General features: G+C 48.3%; 1 protein-coding gene across 6 annotated transcripts in view; it reads left to right on the forward strand.

Annotated features, from left to right (window-relative positions):
• Positions 1 to 23158, forward strand: part of LOC104313723 (cyclic AMP-dependent transcription factor ATF-7) — a 70349-nt gene that overhangs the window by 28600 nt on the left and 18591 nt on the right. For 5 of the 6 annotated variants that reach the window (XM_069806292.1, XM_069806293.1, XM_069806297.1 and 2 more), the window contains 2 exons: positions 17977 to 18073; positions 21233 to 21351. In XM_069806292.1, the coding sequence (XP_069662393.1) occupies positions 17977 to 18073; positions 21233 to 21351 (216 nt within the window). Of the gene's footprint in view, positions 1 to 13623; positions 13943 to 17976; positions 18074 to 21232; positions 21352 to 23158 lie in introns of those variants that run through there. The other variant, XM_069806298.1, reaches the window with a different exon arrangement.

A 23158-nucleotide genomic window follows, 5' to 3' on the forward strand; every position in this document is an offset into this window, starting at 1 on the left:
GGTTTAAAATGGAAATGTTGACAGACCTTTAACTACAAAAGCACTATAATAGAACTTCTTTTTTTATAAAATGGCTGTTTTAAAATATAATTAAGACTTAAATATTATTTAATAGCAGCATTTCCTGTAAGTTAAAATCTTTATCATTCCTATGGCTGGGATTCATTGCCAGTTCTGAGAATGCCAGCTCTGCTTTGCATTTGAAGCACGTGTACAGTGCTGAACCGACACAGACACTTGTCTGTCAAATGGAAATGGGTCTGGACAGCTTTCCAAATTCCTCTTTTCTAAATAAGAGCCTGAATGCCAAAGGACTCGCTGGACCTCTGCACAAATCCTGCGGCTCTGGGAAGAAACTGCCGTGTAAGCCTCTGCCAAAGACTCAACTTTTAATAATGTGAAATGCCGGTGGTTCATTCTTTGCAGGAAAACATGTTTGCATCCCCTCTGGCTGATTAGGTATTAATTAGGAGTTGTGCTTTTAGCGTGATGGCTGCTTTGGTGTTCTCAGCACATGCTGACAGCCTTTCAGGGCACTTTGGAAAGCTGGGGACCGAGCAGCCGGTCTGGCTGTGATGAATCTGGAAGCCCCTTGTGCTGCAGAAGGACGGCTCGGAGAGCCGTCCTTGCAGGAAAAAGGCTTTTCTTTTGCAAGGGCTTTGCGCAGTCTTCTCCCCCCTCCCGGAGGGGCGCGCTTGCTGTCGCAGCTCCAGGCTGCAGTCATCCCCAATGCCCTTTTTATTAGCGCTGGTGCCAGGCGATGGCCTCGTGCCACGGGGCAGGATGGTGCTGTGCAGCTGTTGCACCCCACCCAGCGTGTGGGGCTTGGTTTTCATTCCTGCCCCCTTTCTTGGACTTGCTAATTCCTCTTATTTTGCTGCCTTTCTTTCCTCCCCCCCCTTCCCCATGTGAAATGCTGCCATTTAAAAATAACCCCTGGATGTTTGCTGCAGTGCCACAGATGCAGAGATTGTTGCAACACCTGGTTCCTGTACTGGCATATGGCCGGCTTGAAAGTGGAACTAGCAGTGGGAGAGTAACAGTTACTGCATGGTGTCCTCGCTGTTTTCCTGCTGGTTTTCTTGCTCTCTCTGCTGTCCTTTTGCAGGTGAATAAGCTTCCCGGCTTTAATCCTGCTGCCAAATACCTTCTCAGGACAGCCTTTGTTATCAGGGATGCTGATAGCAGGATGCTGAGACCCGAGAGATCTTCACCTTAATCTGCTGGGGTGATGTGTTTTGTATAGGGGTTTTGTTAAAAAGTCTTCATCGGAAGAAGCCAACCGGTAGAAGGCAACTTAATCTGGAAACTGGACATGTTTCTAGGTGAAACTGCATGATGTTACAAGCACAGTGTGTGCACGCACTGTTGCTCATCCTCCCTTTCCTTCCTCGTGGGAGCCACAGGAGTTGCTCTGCCTTCTGCAGCCACGTGTGAAGGGCTGGGTGTGTAGAGCAGCTTTTCCCTCCTATGCAGGGACAGCCACAAGCTGGGACATCCACCCCTAAGGCCATTCTGGGAGGAGGCTGTCTTAAAGGGCAGGCATTGCAGCAAAATTTATCTGGAAACTGTTATTGCATGTATTTTCAGCTCTCACAGTGTCCTCCTCCTGTGTGTACTGCGCATGCAGTGCTAGAATATGACTGGCAAAAGGTCTCTGGGAGCCGCAGTGGACATGCTTGATAAGGCTCAGCTGCATATTTCACTAGAAACCTCCCAGATTTGGTTGATGAAATATATCCGTGAGGTTTTTTTGTGTGAAGTAACTGCTTACTAGCACAAATCAGTTTAATGTGTATGTAGAGGAGATAAGTACCTTCAACTCATGTTAGTTCCTTTCTAGTTCAGATTTTCTCAGAAACATGTGGGCTGTGACTTTGACTTCTTGCTCTGGAGATGCAGTGAGGTTGGCAATAGCTTCTACATTTCTGTTCTGGTGAATGCTTTTTCTAGAACAAGCCTTCATTAGGATTTCTTAGCCATATTGGCTGCTGCAGCAATTAAAATGAAGAAATAGCACCTCTGGATTTGAAGAAATAGCTGCATGGTTTTCCCCTCTATCGTCTTAGAGATGCTGTGCCGAGGCTGCAGAATACCTAATAACGCCTTAAAATATGCAGAAGCCAGCTTTAATGCAGGTCCTGTCAAAGAAAACGCTGTCGGAGGATGAGCCGTGCTGCAAAGCATTGGCTCGCCGTCCGCTGCCGCCGTATCAAGCACGCTCTCCAATCGCTTCATTAGCATACTTGTTCATTTTGGCGTAAAAATGGAGTATATGAGGCGGCACACAACTAGTAAACCTATTTCATGTGGCAATAGAATAGCCAGTAATGGATCTAATTGCCCTTTTGGAGCACCTCTTCTCCCAAAAGATTCTTCAACTGGTCACAAATCACATCAGAAATGCACCTACCGCTGCGCTGCGGCGCTGGGGAAGGTGTGTTTCTGGTCTCCCGTGCAAAGGGAGCCCCTCCTGCCAGTGAGATGGGGGGCTGAGAGCTTGGAGGCAGCAGCACGGTTTTCTTCAGAGGCGCTTAAAACTTCGTTTAACCTTCCTCGTTTCAGAGGAAGGGCGCCGAGTAGCGCTGCGGGGCATCAAGCCTTATTTCCAGGGAAAGCTGGACTGTTAAGCCATCTGCTTGTCGATGGGTGACTTGCAGACTCAGCAACTATAAATATATATGTACAGAGAGAGAGTGTGCACGCCAGGATATGTTCCTATATAAGCAGTCATATATGTATATCTACATATATATTTATATGAATATGAACGTATCCTGGCTACCAGTCCCCCTTTATTGGGGCTGTTTGATGCCACGTACTTGAGGGCAGCAGGAAGGAAAGTCAGCAGCAGTCGTTACTCTGGACATCGATGTAGGAGAGCATCCCCTGCTTGAAAAGTGGCCTCTGCACGGTGACAGGGGATGGAGGTTTTGCAGAATATCCAGTGATGTGTGCGCTTTACTCAGGGGCTTGCTATTTCAAAGAGGGTAGGGCTGTTCTCGCCTCCCCTCTCACAGAGCATGCAAGAGCCCCCATGCCCATCTCACACCGGCAGCACCAGTCGCTTGTGCTGCTCGCAGGACAGCGAAGCCCATTGAAGCCCATTGCATCGGGTCTGGAGTTTCTCAGACAGGTTTCTTATTATTTCAATTTCTGTTTTGTGTTTTGTTTTGGTTTTTTTACTGACCCATACCCTCGTTATTCCCAGATTACGGGATGGTTTCCACATTCTGCAGCGGTGGGGGAACGAGGATGGAGCATTTCCCCTTTCTTGGCAACATGATCAGGGCTGCAAAAATATCCACAAAGGAACATGGCCATGTACTTGCAGGGAATGGTTACTTCTCTTTTTGATTTAAAGGAGTTTCATGACCATGGAGTTTCTGCTTTGAACAAACTAATCTCAGCCCAGTCCTTACCTAAAGCTCTTGCTCTATATCAAAAATGCAAACTGCATGTGCTGCTAGCACGAAGCCATAAATTGAGCCAGGCTCTTTTATTAACTTGAAATTAGACTGATCTAAAAGCTTGCTTGTGGTCTTGAGTTTAATGAGAGCAGAAAGCTGCCGGTAGCTGCATACTCTCGAAGCCGAATGTGAACCTGTGAGTGTTGCCATGTTGACCGTGGCTTGTGAGTTTAACCTCATGTGATCTTATCTCCAGAACTGCAAAACCTGTTTTTCATCCCTGCTGTATGGCAGCTGCTGTCCCTTGTAAAGCAAATGAGAAATAGGGCACTGGGTTTGGAGGTTTTAGAGGGAGGAAGGAGGGTTGGTTAGGAAACAAGAGAGAGATCTTAAGGTACAATCAAAGCCTGCCTTACACTCAGGATTTAATTTTTCCTGGCTTTTTTGAGCTGTGGACTTTATTTTGGCCAGTAAAATATTTCCTTATGTTAGAAACAGTCTTTTGAAGACAAGGCTGTTTGGTTTTGTGGTTTGTTTTGGGGTTTTTTTTTTGTTGTTGTTGTTGTTCAAAGCTTCACTTGGTACCTGTCTGCTAATCTCTGAGAAAATTATGAATTCTTTCTATTTTACTGCATGAACAGATAACTTACTCCCCAATTGCGGATGCTGCACATAGCTTTGACAAAGGCATCGTTATCATGCCATAATGGATAAGTGTAATTTTCAAAAAGGTTCATGAGTTTGCAGGATTTTCTGTAAACTTCTTGCATAAAATCCAGCCAAGTTGACACTTAAGGACAAAAAAAACAAGTAGGGACGACTCTGCCTGGGACTTCCATCTCCTTTCCCAGCAAAAACGATGCTGAGGAGGCTGCTTTGGGTCGCAAGGAGAAAGAGTGTCATGTTTTCCTTCAGCTCCTTAGGCCCTGCACAGAGTTGTTAGTAACCAACAAGCCTGTGACCTGGTTTTATTTCAGTATCCAAATAACCAGGGGATTTTTTTTTCCTGACCCCGCTTCCCCTATTCAGTTCTCTAATCCCAGAAGGACACAACTGAGCTTTGCAAAGACATGATGAGGCAGCTAGAGATGGCTCTTGGTAGTTGGAAAGGCAGCTAAAATCCTCTCTTTTTCTCCCAAGGATGCTCGCCGGGCCGAAGTCGGGCATTGTTGGATGGCGGAGGCCGCTCCGCCCCTCTGCGGCAGCTGGGCCAGCACGGCTGCTGGTGCAAAGCAACGCGTCGGGCGATCGATGCGGCTCTCCCCGGCCGTGGCGGTGGCGGTAGCGGTGATGCCGGAACACGGGCAAATGGGACATGCCGTGTCCTTATGCGCTTTGTGGGGAGAAACCCCCCCGAGCATCTCGTTGCTGAAGAGCAGGGTGGAAAAAAACCTTTAAACCATAATTTCTCGGGTCCTTTCTAGAGATTTCATGTGAGATCTGAGAATGAAAGCGGAGCTATTCATAGAAGGGATTTCTAGTCATGCTTTTTTTAAGCTTTAGGGGGTTTTTGGCTAACATTTCTCTCCCCTTGGGGTTTGCTGCTTTGCATGAGAACCTTTCTTAAAGAGTCAGTTCTTGGGTTGAGGTATAAAAGCTCACAATAAATATATTTATTTCTAGTAGCTCTTTTGGCGCGGGAGGAAATGTGAGATTTGTAAAGGACTGATGGATTCGCTGGGCAAATGCTGCGTTATCCTGCCGCTGGGGGGGTTGCGATGCTGTAGCCACACAAAGGACTAGCATGTGCATGTCGGAAAGAAAAAAGTACCTTTTGGGCTTTTTCTTCTCTGTGCGTAAAGAACAGGGCACGTGGCCTATCTGCAGAAGTCCCCTTTGTGTACAGAAGGTAGCAAGCGGGGATTTTTTTCTTTGCCACAGTTCTCCCCTTCCCTGGCGTAGTGGTACTGTCTGGAGGAATTTAGGCTAAAGCAGGTCCTGGGTGTGTTGGCAGAAAAGCAAAGGTCCGTGCAGGAGACTCTGAGCTGTCGGCTTGGTAGCGTCCCTGCCATTCTTAAAAGATTCCTTGCAAATCTCCTGCCGTGGTAAATCTCGGGAGGAGCGTGGCATCGTGTTTATTTAACACCTGCTTAATGATGCAAGCTGAGAAACTGCACCACCACTTCCCAAGCACTTGTACCAGCTGTTTTGCTCAAATAATTTTTTTATATGCTGGATTAAAACAATAAAAACATTAAAGTCCTAAAATTCCCCCTGAGAGTAAACATCTAGACAATAAAGAATTGTGTGTGTATAGGGGATGGGGTGGGAGAGTTTTGCAGCAGTGCAAAACAAGCTATAAATTAATCTCAGCAGTAAAGCCTGCTAAATTAAACCATTTCATAAAATGAAGTTCTTGCAAAATGTTGAATTAGTCTGTCTTTGGGGCAGTTAAAGATTTTTGGCTTCTTAACTTCTTCAGGTTATTTATAAATGGTAAATGTGTCTTGTGTAGCTGTGTCAGTTGCTGCTTTTAGGCAGAGAAGCGGGGTTTATTTTGGGGGATAGACAGGGAGGGCTTTGTGGTCACTAGAGTAATTGACAGGAATTCAAAGCATCACCCGTCATGTTTATCTGCTTAAACCCCCATAATGTGGGCTTCAGACAGGGAGACGAGCGGTTCAGTCTCAAAAAAGCTCATTCGTAAGAATAAATATTCAAAGGACTGGATTTTAAGCAATCCAAGCTAGACTTAAAAGTAAGGAGCAGATCATTCCACTGATGTCTTGCTTGTGTGTATCTTGCTGGCTCTTTTCTTTGCTTTTTTGTTGCGAGACTCCTGCCTTCCCCATTGCTTCTGCTACCCCAGGCATTTGCAAACTCACTGTGCGATGTGTTACCAGATACTTGCAGCGCTGAAGATACAGGTGCGAGCTCTTCATTGCACAGCATTGCTGTTGACATCTTAATTCTGGCTTCTGCACTTGTAAAATCTGCTAATTCACCTACTCGCTGGGGTATTAATCCAAGCTTTTGTTTCTGTGGCTGGGGGAGGTGTTTCCTGCACACATTTTAGGTATTAAAAACAATTTGTGATTGCTGTGTTAGCTTGTCTCCCTTTTAAGAGGCTTGTGTGATGTTTGCTATAAACCTCAAACATTTGTAAGCTTTAGAAGAAAATTTAAATGCATTTTGCTTTGACTGCATGTGAAATTTTATTATCTGCAGCCCATAACGTAGGCGGAAAAAATTGTTAAGACCCTAAGGATGCAAGTAAAGCGATTTTGGTGACCTCAGCTGTATATTTCTACATCGCTGAATCATCACCCAGTTGGTACCTCAGTGGGGGTAATCTCTGCTTGCGAGGCTGGGAGCACAGACGGGGCTGGGGAGGAGGGCTGTAGATCAAACAACGAGGGGAAAAGCTTATGGGAAAGCTGCTTGCGTTATGCTTGGCTCTATCTCGTCTGATTTTTCTTGCACTTAAGAGTTTATCCACTTAATTTTTATTAAGGGCTGCAGGTGGAAAGTAATGTTGAAAGGGTTTACCATTAGCCAGGAGCGGCTGAGGAGGCAATTAGAAGCGAGCGAGAGCCCTGGGCTGGTGCGAACTGCAGCTGGGGAGTCCGCTTCAGACACAGAAAGGCTTTTGCTGGGGATTTTGTCGGGTCACTAAGTACACAGGCAAGTGCCCAAGAGCTGGGAGCGCATTAATGCACTCCTTGAATGTAATCCTGTTGTGTAGACAGCTGAAACGTCCCCGTCGTGAGCTCCTGTAATGGCAGGCGTTGCGAGCTGTTTGGAAATGAACGTGAGAAGTGCAAGGAGACTTGCTTCCCCGTAAACCTGACCTGACTTGCTGGGGAAAACTTGGCACCTTTTGAAAGGTGGTGCAGTTGCATAATGATTGCAGGTGATTTGGGGGAAAAAAAGGATCCAGATCCTTAGTGCAGGAGATCTCCTAGCACTCTGGGTGCAGGATGGAGTCAGGCAAAGAGCTTGAAGTTAGACCCCTCTGCAATAGTCTGCTCGGAGAAATCATAAATCTTGAGAGAGAAGAGGGTCACTGAGAACCTCATCAGGGTGGGAGCAGCAGCGCCGCGTTAATATGCCCATAAATCTACCTGTTACGATAAAACAGGTGGCTCTTCCAGGAGGCAAAAATAGTCAAACGCCCGGAATTTTTTTTCTGCTGCTGCCTATCTCCTTTTAAAAGCTTAATTACCGTGGTGCGCTGACATCTGACAACTTATCATGGGTAATCATGGTCCTTTATAAAATACAGGACTTAAGTTTTACGTCCATGTCTGGAAAGCAGGGGCAGAAAAAGAGTGAAGGGACTCTGCAGGTTAGCCAAAATCTCCGGGAGAAAGGTGTGGAGAGGGACAAAGAAAGGATGCGTTTTCATGCATGGTGTTGGTGAGATTGGTGCTGGAAAGCTGTTTGTGCTTTTAGGGCTTCTTGGAGTAAAGAAGATGAAGGGAGCTACAGAATGGGTTAGTTCTGGGGGGAAATCATGCCCTCAGGTAAGATCTGGGAGCTCCGTAAATACGGATGGTGTGAGGGCAGGACTGGCTCTGGCCGAGTCGCTGCCCGGGTTTGGTGAATTCCTCAGTCTCTCATTTCACATCTTACACTGGGACATATGTGGAAATCGGAGCTGGCTGAAGGATCTCCACTGAGCTTCTGCAGAGAGCTCATACTTCTAGGTATAGATGAAGGGGGCCAGACCCCTTGTATTTCTACGGCTCATTTCCAAAATGCCCCAGTCACTTCTCAAGGTGACCAAGGATCCGTATATCTCAATTTGCCTCCTGCATCTTGCCCCTCTCAACTTGATGATATCCCATCTACCAACCTCAACGATTACCCTCCCCATTTTTAGACTATGTGGATGTATTGAAGTCATGCCCACGCACCTCTGGTTATGTGGGTCTACCCTTCGTTATAGCTTGTTCCCTCTGACTAGCAAAATGCCAACAGTAAAGGGGGAAAAAACCCAAGCCTCTAAGCCACTTAAATTCTGTCACTTAACATGATGCCCTCTCCAGACTGTTGCTGTTGGAGCTTCCCCAGGAGAAGTCCTAGCTCAGGTCCACAAAAACCACCCCTTTTTTCAGGCAGTAAAGCCTGTAAGGAGAGGCTCACACATCATGAATGGGTAGGCGCGCACCCAATATTGCAAATGAATTGAAGGAAATCAACCTTCCAGTGCATTAAAAAACTGAATGGGGACCATAGCATCCTTTTTCTAATTGTAGTGTTGTTCAAAGGTCAAGGCTGAGTCACGTCGACTTTTTCAAGCTGCAGCATACTGGCACAATGAGTGCTTTTTTCCATTGGAGCTAACTTTTTTTTTTAGGATCGGCTTTCTTGTAGCCCTGAAACAATAGTACAGCGGAGAGGATCGTGTTAGCCTAGTGCAAGGCATCTTCCAAGAGGACAACCACCACACCTCTTGGATGAGACCAAATTTAAGCTCCGGTCCCTCGGCCCTTGAGAATTTGCTTTGGAAATGACTGTGAGGGGGTTGGATTGGAGTTGAGGGACCGGCTGTTCGGAGCAGAGTCCGCTGCTGGAGTCCCACTTTCCCAGCACAGCTTTCTCTTATGCTCTTCCCAGGGTAAGTACAGAAAGGGAGATACCATTGTCCTGCGCGTGGGCACAGCAGCTCCCTGCAGTGCTGTGCTGCTGCTCGAGGACCTGACCACAAACCCTTGCTCAGACATGACTGCGTTGGGTATCTCAGGTCCAAGGGAGACGTCTGAGTCCTGGTTTTGGCTCAGTTCTGCTGGCTCAAACCACTCTGTTTCCCTTTACCTAAATTTTTAAGCTCTCCTTCCTGGTGCCGATAGCACTGCCTTGCTGGGGGAGCATCGCAGTGTCCCCACCAGGTGCAGGGGACGTGCAGGCTGCAAGACTCCCCGTTGTCACCCCGGGCTTAAGGGCTGCGTTTCTACTGAGGCCGAGCACTCGGCTGCGATGTATGGCTTGGCAGGGAGCAGGGAAGCCGGAGTGGCTTGTACCACAGCGCAGCCGGAGCTGCATGTGCTCCGGCACCTGCTGCCAAAGCCTCTCCTCGCCCGTGCGGTATTGACAGACTTGGCCACCGTCCAGAGACTTTTTAAGATCCCCGTGCAGCCTCCCAAAGCACAAATCCTCAGCCCTGTAGACAAATTAATCGACTCCAATTCGGATTTAATTATTTTTACACATACATTCTTGTTTCTCGGGGTATGCAGAGAAGGAGTTTCCTGTTATTCTTTTCTTTTCACTCTATAAATTATCTCTCGCATGCATGCGTTGTGCGGGGCTTGCTGCTGATGCTGTTTGTTTGCCGAGAAAGAGTCTTTGCTCCCAGATTATTCATTCAGGAGCTGTCGAGCGTTCAAGGCAGGAAGGGTGACTCATTTGGTAAACAGCAGAGGCTTGCAAGGGAAGGCAGGAGCCCAGATTGGGTTTCTGTGGTAGATCTCAAGTCTTTGGGGGGGATTTTTTTTTTTCCTTCTCTTTTTTACCCTTTCTGCTCTACCAGCAGCACCAGGGGCTCACAATTCTTTCTCTGCATTGCACGAGGGCAGGGCCTCACGAATAACACAACAGCACGGCTGCATAATTCACCCTTTTCCTCCCGCAATGCCGCATAACTTCCTAAACTGCTCAGTCCAAGCAGCTCTCTGCGGTAGGGCAGGGCAGGAATTTCACTTAGCCCGAGCTCCCTGCCCTCCGCCGTGCTTCTGCCCGTTTTCCTTGGTCTCTGTTCCCCAGCTCTTGTGACGGGAGGAGATGCTGAGCTCCTAATGAATCACCGAGCGCCCGTGCTTGAAATACGGTTAGGGAAACACAGCTGTAATTGCCTTTGTTAATATTTTTTTTTTCCTGCAGTGCTTCTCACATGGCTCCCGGTACTTGCATGCGCGGTCGGCTTCCTCTCCTAACGCCCTCGTGAAGTATGGTGCCTTTTCCCTTTTTATTTGCTCTGTCTGGTAGGTAGGGGAAGAATTGATGGCTTGCCCAAGGTCACACTGAAAACCTGTGGTGCTGCTGGGATTCGAGCCGGGGACGTAATAATGATTCACATCCACACTGGAGCTATCTGGGGGTTCCCATGGGGCAGGCGCGTATCCATAGGCACAAGCTGTGGAGTCGCTGACGCTCTGCAACTCCACCCCCTCGCTCACCTCCGTTAATTACCGCTGTGCCTCTCCTCTTAAGTTATGTGGCAGCGGTAATTAATACATGTATTTTAATAACCTTCACTTTTATCGAAACAAGGCTAAAAATGCTCCACCGTGTGGAAGTAAATAATTATTGCATTTCCAGGTTCTAGCCAAGCGCCGCAGGCTTTGTGCGACTGCAGGCAGGTCCCCGCATCGCTCTTCTGCGTCTGGCTGCAGAGATCTGCTGCCGACAGGATGGAGCAGCTGATGCCTGTGGACAGAGAGCTCAGGGGGAGTGGACTTGACTCCTTGAGGTGTCCATCGCCCTCGAGCATCGCTCAAGCAAAGGAGGAGGGTATCGGTGTCTTAGAAAATTCTGCTTGCTCTCACATAGTGTAGACCCATTGGAGGTTTAGGAGCCTGATCTTCCCAGGTCAGGTTTGCGTCCCAGGGTCTGGGCTGTAATTCCAGCGGCCGTCCCAGAGGAGCTGTGCCTGAGGGCTCCTCATCAGCGGGGCTGGGTGTACTTTGGGCAAAACAAGGGTCTGCTTTCCTCCCAGATACTCAATAAACCACCTCAACCATCTGCTAATTTTCTACATGTGCCCCTTTTTACAAAGGAGAGGAGGTTGGTTCGTGGTCCTTCGGTGTGCTGCAGAGAAATTCCTCAGTAGCTGGTGGCTTGGGTTTGATAGCTGAAGCGCTCAGTGTCCAACCCAGGTTAAATCCAGCTGGGATAAATGCCTTCCTGGCCGAGTAGGTCAGTTGCTGGCTGCTCCAGAGGGTTGGTGGTTGTTTTTTTCTGCACCCGGACGTGCTGATGCACAACTCAGGTGCACTGGAAATGAAGGAGAGGCTGTGTCTACCATATGAGACTTTATTAAAATAAAAAAAAACCAACTGTAAAGTTGAATACAGAGTTTATTAAAGAGTTTGCCCCGTATGTCCTTGGCCGAATGCTTCCCTCCTAACCGCTACATGGTGTGCTGTAGGCCAGATGGTTGCTGCCTTCCCCCCTGCTGAAACACCTGCATTTCAGTGGAGGGGCATGTGTATGAGAAGCCCTCTGGGATAAGGGAAGCTATAGAAATGTAAATTAAATTATTTACCTACTCCGAGTTAAAAGCTCTGCCCTTCTGGCCAAGGAGGAATGAGGAACAACGGGATGGGATGGGCTCCAGAACCTGGTTAACTCTTTGTTTAAATTTCAGGGAAGTTTGTGGAGCAACCTGAGTATCTTGGCACTAATTACCAGTGATTTGGTAGGAGCTGAATACTGAACTGCCCGTAAAAATCTGCTCCCTCCGGCCTGGTCATCACTGCCTTATAAAAAATGCAGCTCGTCTGTCACCTCCCAGGTGCTGATCTCAGGGAAAGCAAAGCGTCCTGTGTCACACATTGGCATCTTAACCTTGCTGCTGCTCTCCCTTGGCTTGCTGGAGATGGGAGAAGCCCGACATGGAGCCGTCTGCATTTGGAGGAGGGCAGATTATATGACACAGAGAAGATGCTGCTGTGCAGTGCCGATCCGTGATAACTAGCTTAAAAACAAAACACACAATCCCCCAGAAAAACAAAATCTGAAGGCAGATGGTTCTCTCTAAGCAAAAAAAGAAAAAAAAGCCAAATTTTTGTGGTTTGCACAATATTCGTCCCAAACAAAGTGTTTGTTAAAGGGTTTTTTGGCTGTTTGGACGTGGCTTGCTAACACCAGCACCCAATGCTGCCTGTGAACAGGCTGAAGTTTCTGATTATTATTCTTTTTTCTTTTTTTTCTTTTCCTTGTTTAAAAAAAAAAAAAAAGGAACGTGAATTAATCATAGGGCAGGATGTAAGCAGATTTTTAAGGTAAAATGCATAGCCAGATGGGTCCCTGGAGCTGCCTGAGCCAAAAATAACATTTCAAGATTTAATCTTGATGCAGTTTTAGTGGTGGGGGGGAGCTGCAGGGGGGCATTGCACAAAATGCATCCAAGCCCGCTCCTTTCTGAGGTGACTGAGCTGGCTGTGGTCTTTCTGATTTTCACAGGACCTGAGTGAGTAGAAATAAGCTTTTCCTGCTGCCTATGAATTGAGAAGGGCACCGGGCACTTGCAGACAAGCATCCTTCTGCAATGCAAGAAATGGCCCCGCTGTGGCAGCGACAAAGCAAAGCCCTGAAGCGATACTGAGCTGATGCCTCCTGGCTGATGCGGCTGTGGAGATTACCTTCTTGCCTCTCTTTCAGGTTTTTGTTTCTCCCCTGTACGGGCTGGGGTGAAATGACCTTGGCTCAGGGGCGTTCTCTATATAAAGCCTGTGCTGCGCTCACAGTCCACCGAGCAGCCTCTCCCCCTCCTGCAAAAGGCTTTGTGCTCGAACAGGAGCGGCAGAACTCTCTTTGAATACCTGTACGTGCGATACACGATCTGGTTTTTTTTGTTCTTGAGCTGATCACTCGTAAACCTTCACTCTTCTTCTCGTTTATCCTCATTCAGGCTCACAGAGGTGCTGTCTCTTCCCTCCTCTAGCGGAAGGATGCTGCCACTGAAACCAGCTTTCCAGAAGCGCTCGGTAACCATAGCTGCTGCGGCCACCTTCGAGCTGCACGGACTCAGTGCCTTGGCTGCTTTCGAAAACATAGCCATGAACTTTCCAGTGGGAGCGAGTGGGCTCCGAGCTCTTCTGAAACCTGGCCCAGTGTGCATCACCTTATGGGGAACCCTCCAAGAGGAAACGGGTCCAAAATCTTGTTGTGTCATCTCGCGTAAGTGTAAAAATAAGTCAACTTGGCCATACTATTGTTGCATTCTTTCAAACCAACAAGTCTTTGCAGCGCTACCTCCTCGTCATCTCGTGACGCCTCCTTTCCTATGGAATTGGGCCCATCTGGGGATTCACGTGGTCCCGGGCAGATAATTGTAATGGTCCCCCCGGCCTTTATAATCTATGAATCACTCCAGTATCGGGGCACTTTATGCACATTAGCGAATTAATCCTTACAGCCTCTCTGCAAGGGAGGGAATTATCGTTGTCATTGCTCAGATGGGAAATGGGTGAGATGGAGCCCAGATCTGCGCAAGAACTGGGGGGTCACATCACTCACAGCTGTAACAGCTAACCTTTGGGCACCCAGCCCTTGGGGGCATCTGTGACCCTGCATTAGTTACCTCTGCGGTTGTGCGGAATGAACGGGGAATATCTATCCAGCCTGCCATGCGGCTAGAAATCCATCTGAGCCCTGTCACAGCAAGATGTATGGATGGGGCGTAGGCAGCGGGTCTGCCGCAGCCAGGAAGCGTGGGGAGGATGTGCTGCGTTGGACGCTGGGTGGGCTGGGATGCATGCAGGAGGTCCAGCATCTCCCAGTGGCATTGGCCTTGCTTTCTGCACACCGCTGTCTCCCAGCTCACGTGGGTGTCCTGCGCACCGGGAGGTCCCCAAATGAAGGAGGTAGGTGCCCCCTGCCCAAGGTGGTGCCAGGAAAGCAAGGCAGACCCCAGGACATCCCCCAGGTCCCCTCACCCTGGGCTGATCACACCGTAATCACTCGCTGTAGGGCATCACAGCAACCAGACGGACTTCGTAAGTGAAATCTGTTGTGGCTTCTTTTAAAGTTGATGACTTTGAGTTCAGCTTATCCACGCTGGTGTGCTTAGTGCAGTCATTCACATCCAGCCCTGCAGTTGCAAGACATGTGCTGTTTTCTTTTGTTTCCCCTGGTATCCAGGTGTTTTAACCGTGTCACGGCAGTACCATGGTGTCCATGGGCAGAATAACACACCGTTGTGCTGGAGTTAAGGTTGGAGCAGCGTTTCGGCTTCCCTGTATTAATGGCAGCTTATTAATTCAGCCGTGTGATGAGCTTGATGGAGACAGGTTTGGCTCCTCACCCCTTTCAGGTCTGGTGAGACTGTACCAGAAGTTGTGCTTTTGGCAAGGTAAAGTCTCCTTTTTACAAGCGTGCGCCCATAGAACAGTGTGCTGTTGCAGCCTACACCCGGTCTATATTAAAACAGAATTTTGGCCAGGCGACCGGCTCGGTGCGCAGCCGGTGTTTATGTTCTCTGAAAATTACTGTCAAGGTTAAAAAATAGCCGTGCAGCTTGTGTGCTGGAGCTGCCGGGAGAGCCAGCGAGTGCCTGGGCTCCTGCACGGTCGGAGGGTTGTTTGCAGTGGGTTTGGCGCTCACTTGACCCTGCTTTTGCATCAAATGCAGTTGTAGGCTTTACAAAAGCAAGGAAAAACCCTGAGCAACCCCTCGTTTCTCATGTTGTGCTTATTAAGCTGATGGAAAAATCTCCTTCTGACTAAAGATCCAGGCTTCAGCCTACTGCATTTATTCTCTGGCTCTTGCTCTAATGAAGATGGTGTGTTGGTCCAGCTGGAAGTATTGTGTCCTATTAAATAAAGATTTTTAAATGAGCACATTTATTCATCGAGCTGTCACAGCCTGTTGAGTAAAGAATGCGGACTGGCCAGCCTTAGTCTGCCTCAAATCTGTTTTCTCCAAAAAGCTGTTACAGTCTCTGGGGTAAATAAACCCAGCCCCGTGTTTACCCAAACCCCAAATGCCATCCATGTGCTCTGTCCCCTGCACTGAAGGCAGTCGTAGGGCCATCGTAAGGGGAGAGAAAAGCAGAAATCAGGGCTGTGTGCGGTGTTTAAACTCTTTATTTTATGCAGCCCTTCGCCATTGCAGCGTGAAGAGTCACTGCTGCTTTCGGGGCCGATTTGCAGTATGGAGGCAGCAGCGTTATCCCAGTGCCTGTCCCTCGCCCCAAAGAGTTTACAGTCTACATCTTCTTTTTAATTCAGACACCCACAAAATAGCAGGCTGAAATAACACTGCTATATGTCAGCTGCTGATGGAAGGAGATTAAATATTAAAGCCAGTGCTGTGGCTTTAACTCATTCGATTTTTTTTTTTTCTCCCCCCTACTCTTCCCCTTTCTCCCCCCACCCCCCACCCCCCCGCTTTCTTCTCTGTGTAAAATGACATGATTTAGAACTGAAGTGCCAGACTCAGCCTCTAGGTTTCGGCGTTTGGAAATGTATGTAGAAAGATATATTGTGTCTGTGAGCATTTCTGTGCAGAGAAAGAGAGCGCTCCCAAGCTAGTGAGACCACATAAAGATGTTAAATAGAGCTGTAATGCACACCGAAAGCAGGAAAAGTGCCCTAGAAAAAAAAAATGTAAAAAAAAAAATAAAAATTCCTGCAATGGAGCAAAATGAAAGATTAAAATAAATTCAGCAGTACTGAGGCTGGGCTGAAGCATGCCCCTTGTGGAGCTGGGGCTGGTGGGGAGAGCATAGGGGGGAGAGAAATGTGACCCCATTCTCCACCTCATCCTCTTACTGCTTCCCTCATTGACCTAAAAATCTCCTACTTCTTTACCCAGTACAAAACGGAGCCAGAGAATTGGGAATTTTCTTCCTTTTCCTTTTTTTTCCCCTCTCTCTGCATGTTTAGTATTTTGACACGCCGCAGGAGCAGCGGCCGCCTGCCTACTAAATATTCATCTGAAACCGGCTGCTCCTCTGTCCTCACAAAAAAACTGATTTATTTTTCTCTGCTTACCGTAACCCACCTATTTTCCTCCGCTAACAGCTCGTCACTGCGTCGCAAGGGGCGAGTGGGGTTGGCAGCCGAGTATGTTAAAAGCCAGGGCGGTTTTGGGCCAGAAACATGACAAAGTGTCGGTGCCCACCCTTTCTCCCCGGTTCCCCCTTCCATGAACGCTTTATGGTGCGATGCAAAACGATGCTGCAAATTTTGTCTCCCTCGGAAAACGGCGGCAGTTCGCTCACTTCTCCTTTGTTCGGTGGCTTTTTGGCATTGCTGAGATTTGTAATGCTGTTTGGAAATGAGTCACGTTTGGGCTGGAGCAGAGTTGAGGGTTTCAGAAGCTGCGGGGAGGAAAGAAACCCAGAACATGTGTATCTTCAGCAAAACCGTTGAGAAATGTTATTTAAGGTTTAGTTACGGACCAAATCGGGGAGCAGTGGCTGGAAAGGCAGGCATGTGTATGCCTGGGGTTACGTGGGCAAATACCTCTTTGGTTTTCTCCCTGCAAGCGTGTTAAGACCCACCAGCTCTAATTTCTTTTAATTTGAGCTCCAGTTACGAGTCACTATCAAAAGCACCTTCTGATACAATGTGTTTGAAGGACACTTTGCATAATACACTTGTTATTGCACTGAAGGGGAAGATGGATGGGACATGTGTGGATGCGCCCGTTGTCTCGGCAGTGCTGTCCCTTGCCTCTGCTAACGTCCCCCCCGCCGCACGGCTCCCGGGAAGGCGCCGCGGCGGCTTCCAGCCTGGAAAATGCAGATTTGCTCGATAAAAAAATTGAGTCGTAAATAAGCTTCGGAAAGAGCGAGCGAACCCGGGGTGTCACGCTTGAGCTAATTCACAGAAACAGGTGGCTTTGGGTTGGTTTATTTGTTGGATGGTTTAAAGAGAGAGAAAAAAGGAAGGGGAAAAGGGCAGAAATCCTTTGCTGCAGCAGCAGCTCTTTCTAGAAACAAGCCCGATGCTGCGCGGCTCCTGGATGCATAAAAATCCTGCAGTACAGCCCGTGCAATGCCCTCAGCCTCCCGGTTTGTCGCAGTCTATTAGGAGAGGCGCAATCCATCCTCGGGTCTTTATGATTATTTGCTTTAACCCCATCCCTGCCTCTTCTCCCCCCCTCACTTTCCTCAATCTCGATGCTTGGGGCTGGTGTGGCCGTTCACAAAGCAGCCCCGCAGCAGCGATGCTGCCCTTTTGTCCGGGTGTCAGCAATGGCCCCACGCACCCAGCCCTGCCTCCGTGTTCTCGCAGGGTGGATGTGAGCCCCCTCACCCAGTACATTCCTAAAGCCATCACGGGTGGGTTTTTATCCTGCAATTCTCCTGCAGGTGGAATTTCAGACAGCATCTTTACGGCGTGTGAAATGCATCCCCCCTCCTCCGGTTTGACGGTGGTCGTGCTTCGGGCTGCTCCGTGCCATCGCAGAGAGCCACGGGCAGGGACGACGGGCAGCCGCCTCCGTCCTGCTCCATAAAGTCACGGCCTGAATTGCCAGGCGGGTGCCAGCTCTGTCGCGCGCCATCCAAAAAAGTTGCCCGACCCCTAATAGCACCTAATTCATCCCTCCATTAGCCAGCAATAAAGCGGCGCATCTCACCGAGCAGGGCGGATTTGCATTTCCTAGGTCAGTTGCAGCTGCTGTGTGGCCCTGCCGCTTAAAAAAATGGATTATTAAAAATATTTGTCCCCCATTCCCCAGAAGCCCCATGTAATGGCTTTTTCATTTTGAGCAATGTGTTCACACACCGCTTCTCAAACAATCTGTCCCGCTCTGGTTTTGCTTAACGCTCGGCAGCGATTGTGTTACAGTTGCTCTCCGGGCGGCTCTCTCCCCCACCCTGCTGCAGGATGTACCCGTAAAACACAAAATGCATTTATTCACGATTTTCTAAATTGTTTCATTTCAGAGGTTTACAAACGAGGACCACCTGGCGGTTCATAAACACAAGCATGAGATGACATTGAAATTCGGCCCTGCTCGAACTGACTCAGTCATCATAGCAGGTATGCGGCGTTCAATCCAGGCCAGCTCTGAAAATGGTGCACATTAATATAGCATGACTGCAAGATTAATACCAGGGACCAGATGCACTGAAAAACGTCTCTACCTCCCATAAAAAGCTCTTGTGATCTGCATTTAATCAGGAGGAAAGGAAAGCCAGAGGCTTCCAAGTTTCTATTTTTTTTCTTTTTTTATGGTAGTATCAGGTTTTGTGGGGTTTGGTTTTTTTTTTTTTTTTTTTTTTAGCTCTCTCACCCTTTTTATTAAGACTGGAAGATTTATGGACAAAAGGTCTTTCACGTTTCTGCATGTGCTTTGAGGACGATGAACAAAATCTGACAAACCCAGCTTCCTCTCCTCAGCCCAGGTGTCAATTTTCTTGAGCTTTTAGGCTAGCAGTTAATAAATTAAAATGCCATCAAGTGCACTGGCTACTGCCGAGAGTGCATTTGCAGAGCCCAAATGAGGCGCTCTGGCAGCGTACGGTCAATGCAGCCTTTATAAGATTGGGGGAAAAAAAATACATATATTGTTGTCTGGCAGCAGATCATTGCCGGTTACAGATACTCTCCTGCCTTGTCAGTCCCCTTTCATTCAGGCTTCTTAAAAGGGCGTGAGGTTTGTGTTACCGCTGGATGAAAAGGCTGTTGCTGAGAACAAGAAGAGAGGAGGAAATGCTTTCTGACGCCTTTCTGAAGAGTTCATAAGGGGAAACGAAGCGTCTGCTGCAAGAGCCTGGCACCCTTTTCCCGGGTTCATCTCCAGCCCAAATTTAGTGTTGAAGTAGGAAATAGCAATTCATTTGGTTTCTTAAAGCCTTCAAGTTAACTCTAGCTGTGGGTAGGGTTGTAACAGAGCTCGTGCAGCCTTTGCTGGAAGGGCAAAAAGCTTCTCCGAGGGGAGGGCTTGCAGAGACGAAACAGGCTCCCAGAGGGAGAATTAATTTCAAATGGGATCAGGCTAATGGGAGTTGATGGTGAAGAATTTGGGGCAGGGGCTGAAAGAAACCTCAGATTCCTAAAGGTCGTTTTTACTTCAGTTCACCCCCTTTCTAAACAGGGTGCACAGCGGGAGGGTTAGCTTTTGCTTGATAAACCCAGGGCGTAAATTGCCTGGGCGGTGATGAGGGAGCAGAAATGGGGTACAGTCCTAACTCCAGCTGAAATTCCACTGGCTCTAACGGGGATGCGGCGTTAAAAGTCCTCATCTTAGCTGCTCCCAGAGGTGTACATTCCTCCTGTGCATGGGTAAACTCTCAGGGGTAAAACCGTGGGTGGAATGAACACTGTTGTTTTAGCACAAGGAACAGCAGCGAGGGCGGGTCTAGCCCCCTCTCCTAGCTCTTCTGGGCTGATGCTCAGTGGGTCACTCTGGGTAAGCCACAAAGCAAAAAAAACCCCAAACTTATTTAGCTGTGGTCAGTGCAAGACCAGCCTATTTAACACAGGCTTTCCTGGCAGAGATCTTGATGGCAGATAGAGCTGCCGGGGGGGTTGTGAGGGTTATAAAGCATGCTGGCTTTGAGCAGTGAGATCTAGGGCGTTATTGCCCTATGTTCCTAATGCCCTTTTTTTTTTTCTTCTTTTTTTTTAAGCCACCATTTTGTCTCTGGGTTTTCTTGTTCTCTCCCTCCCTCTTGCTTTGTGCCGAGTCCAGGGCAGCAGCCCGTGTGTTAATGAGCAGGAGGATTCAGTGTACATCTCTTGCCGTAACTCTGCGGTTAAGCTAAAGAGAGTCGTAAAGAATTGTTCTCTCTCTGCCGGTTTTAGCTGGCAGCAGGGAGACTTATTTAATGGGAACGTGCACTTCTGGGGTGATGCTGTGGGTGGAAGAGCTGCTGCAATTCCTGGAGGTACGAATTGGGGAAGGGTAAGACAAGAGACGTTATATGGCTTTGCTTTGTGGCATTGTGAAAACTTCTGCTGGAGATTTGGGCCCCGGGCTGGCGTGCGCGGCTTGGAAGGACTTTTCTAAATGGGGAATGGTCCGAAAAGAGCCCTGAGAGCTGTTAAAGCACTGGAAAAACAGCGTCCTGCTGAGATCTTTAGTTGACAAAGTTTCTTGGTTTAATGAAGAGAGATTGGGGGGGAACCGAAGTGTGCTCAGAGGAGGCCTTTACTTTATTAACAAAACCAATAGGTAGGGTTTGAAGTCAGACTGGAAATAAAGTGTAGGTCTGTAACAGCAAGTTGAAGTAATCACTGGAGTCGCTTCCCAAAGGCTGTGGGAGACTCTCCACCACTGGCGGGTTTGAAATCAAATGGGATGTTTTCTGTAGACACTTCAGCTCGAGCACAGCTAGTGCGCTTGAACAGGGAGCATCTGTGCCAAACAGCCGATGTTTTATGCAGAAGGTCAGGCTAAACTATCCCAGGGATCCCCTTTGTGCTTAAAAATCTATGTAGTTTTCTGCCAGGTGGATTCTTTCAGTGTAACGTGTTTGTGCCGGGCTCCTGCTAGTACCTGGACTCCTGACCTAACGTCACGCAGAAAAACGAGGCTCGCTGGGAGCGGGGAGATTTCTTTCTGCTTTATAGCCTGGGTGATGGCCAGAGAGATCATGACTCAACGTGTTAATATGGTGGAAAACGGGCCCCAGAGGGATTGCTTTGGACAGTGGTGGTAATTATTAGCACTCCCACGTAGCCGTCTGTCCTAGGATGTGCATTAATGTACGGAGCCGGCACAGGGAGAGAAGCAACTCTGCCCAGCTCTATTCCACATCAGCGGTGGAGCTGCTTCAATCGGCCATTTCCCCTCTCATCACTCCATATTTTTAAGATCTGCTGTTTCAGGGAGATCAAACCCCACTATTTTCCTTCCTTGCAGCAGCATTTCAGATGAGGACAAGCAAAACCCTGGGGTGGGAGGGACAGGACACGACCCACAGGCAGGAATTTCACAGAAATCACTGCATGCGTCTTGCTGCAATGATTCCTTTGAACAGCATTTACCAGAGAAACAAAATTAACAAGGAATTATTTTCCCCATTCTGAATTGTCACTTGTTTTACAAACATGACATACACCTTAGCAGAAAAGCATCCAGACTTCCACAAAACAGAGGCCACATTTGCTAGGGGTCCCCAGAGAGGACTAAGGTGATTAAAATGAAATTTCTAGCCTCTCTTTGACCGATGCTTGGTGTTACAACCCAAACAGATCAGACTCCAACCCCAACTCGGTTCTTGAAGAACTGTGAAGAAGTGGGACTCTTCAATGAACTGGCCAGCTCCTTTGAGCACGAGTTCAAGAAAGCCGCAGAAGATGACGAGAAAAAGGCAAGAGGCAAAGGCCACCATTGCCGTAAAACTGAGCCGGGTGCATATTGTGGGGGCTGGAGGGGGGACGGTGCTGTTCTGATGAAAGGCATATGTTGTAGGGTAACTAAGTGTGGTCTCGGATTTAATATGCTGGCTTACGTGGGACTTTATTTTTTTAACTCGGGTGACTTTGGCTGGCTATCCTGCAATCCGAGGCCTGGTGAGAGCAGATTTTAATGGTTTATTATTCCTTTGGCTTTTCACTTCAAAAAAGAAAAAAAAGGCAGTACCCGAAATACCTCGCACCTTGAGAAGGAGATGTGGGAAAAGAGCAGGACTCGGTGCTCAGGATCTGAGCAAAAATTCACTCGGAGCCTCCTCAGGGATCAAGATCCTTGACGATGATGCCTTTAAGGTGCAATCAGCAGGGAAGGGACCGATTAGCTGCCGTGTGCCTTTAGCATTTGAACAGTGTCACAGTACATGCAAATAGAGAGCGGGGCTCCATGGAGGAGTGAGGCTTTTTCTAACAAAGAGCTCCCTCATATGCAAGCACTATCGATTCAGGCTGCCCCTGCCAACCTCAGGAGCGCAAGGGTCTGAAGGACAACGGGATCTCGTCAGATAGCAGCTAATTAAGGACATTTCTCCCCCCCACACCACCTTTCCAGGATCTGAGGAGCAGCAGATGCGTATTGGGCTCTTAGACTGGCACATACATTTACTAAATTGATATATGTATGTACATACGCTCACAGTCAGCGGCGCTGCTTGGAAATAAACTGCAGGAGCACAGCCACGTAAATCTTCACCGAGATGGGGAACGGAGGAATTCAGAATTAAAACTGAAAACTGTCTTTCACCCGCTCTCCTAATAACAGGGCTCTTTAAAGCATAAATTGATCTCTCTCATTGGTATGCTGCAGGGCCTTGTCGGGGCTGCGTGGCATTTTATGCTCTGAATTCCCTGCCTTTTGTTCTCTGCAGCCCAGACCCTGAGCACTGGGAGAAGGTAGCTTTTCGTTTGTGGTTTCACATATAAATGGTTGAGCAGCCCACAGTCTAGCCAGTTGTTTTATATGTAAGACCACCCATCTCCTGGGCTGTGCTACCTAATAGCTGCAGCTATGATCCTTAGGCTGTTAGCTGTTTTCCTTTTTTGCTTTAGGATGACTGCAGTCTAAATATTTCCGCTGGCAGCCAGGCAAATGCGGCAGCGTGAAGCTTGGGATGGTTTCAGGCGTTAGGGAAAGCATTATCCCTCCTAGAAAATCTCTGCACAGGCGAGGTCCCCAGGCCCAGATGGCTTGTCACTCACCGAACCTGGCCAGAGCTGCCTCCTGCATTTCTGAGATGCTTTCAACATTTGGCTGCATCGAGCCCAGTTGCTGCTGTTATGTTTTGTCCTCCAGTTCCAAGGGTGGTCTCTACACCAGCATGTTAATTAAAAACATAGGCACAGCAGGCGCTTCCCTGGAGGCACTTTAAGTGGTTTGAAACTTTCCTGCATGTTAATCCCTTCTCCTTTGTGATTCCCAGTGCAACATCTCTGCTTAAGAGGGCAGGTAAACGGTTACTGCACTTACTACGAGCAAAGCCCCTGCGTAAATCGGTGCAGAGCCGAGGCGCTGGAGCCGCACCCCACTCGAGCAGCAAGAACATCCGTAGATGCCCGGATTTACCCTCTTGCCGCAATTTTCCCTCCCTTGAGAGGACTTAAAATGCAGCAAAGGAGGAGGTTTAGGTTAGATGCTAGGACAAACTGTCAGCAGTCGGGCGAGTGAAGGAAAGCGCTGGGATTGATTGTGGAGGGAGGGAAAGCAGG

This window comes from Haliaeetus albicilla, chromosome 18, assembly GCF_947461875.1.
Source record: "Haliaeetus albicilla chromosome 18, bHalAlb1.1, whole genome shotgun sequence".
Taxonomy (NCBI): domain Eukaryota; kingdom Metazoa; phylum Chordata; class Aves; order Accipitriformes; family Accipitridae; genus Haliaeetus; species Haliaeetus albicilla.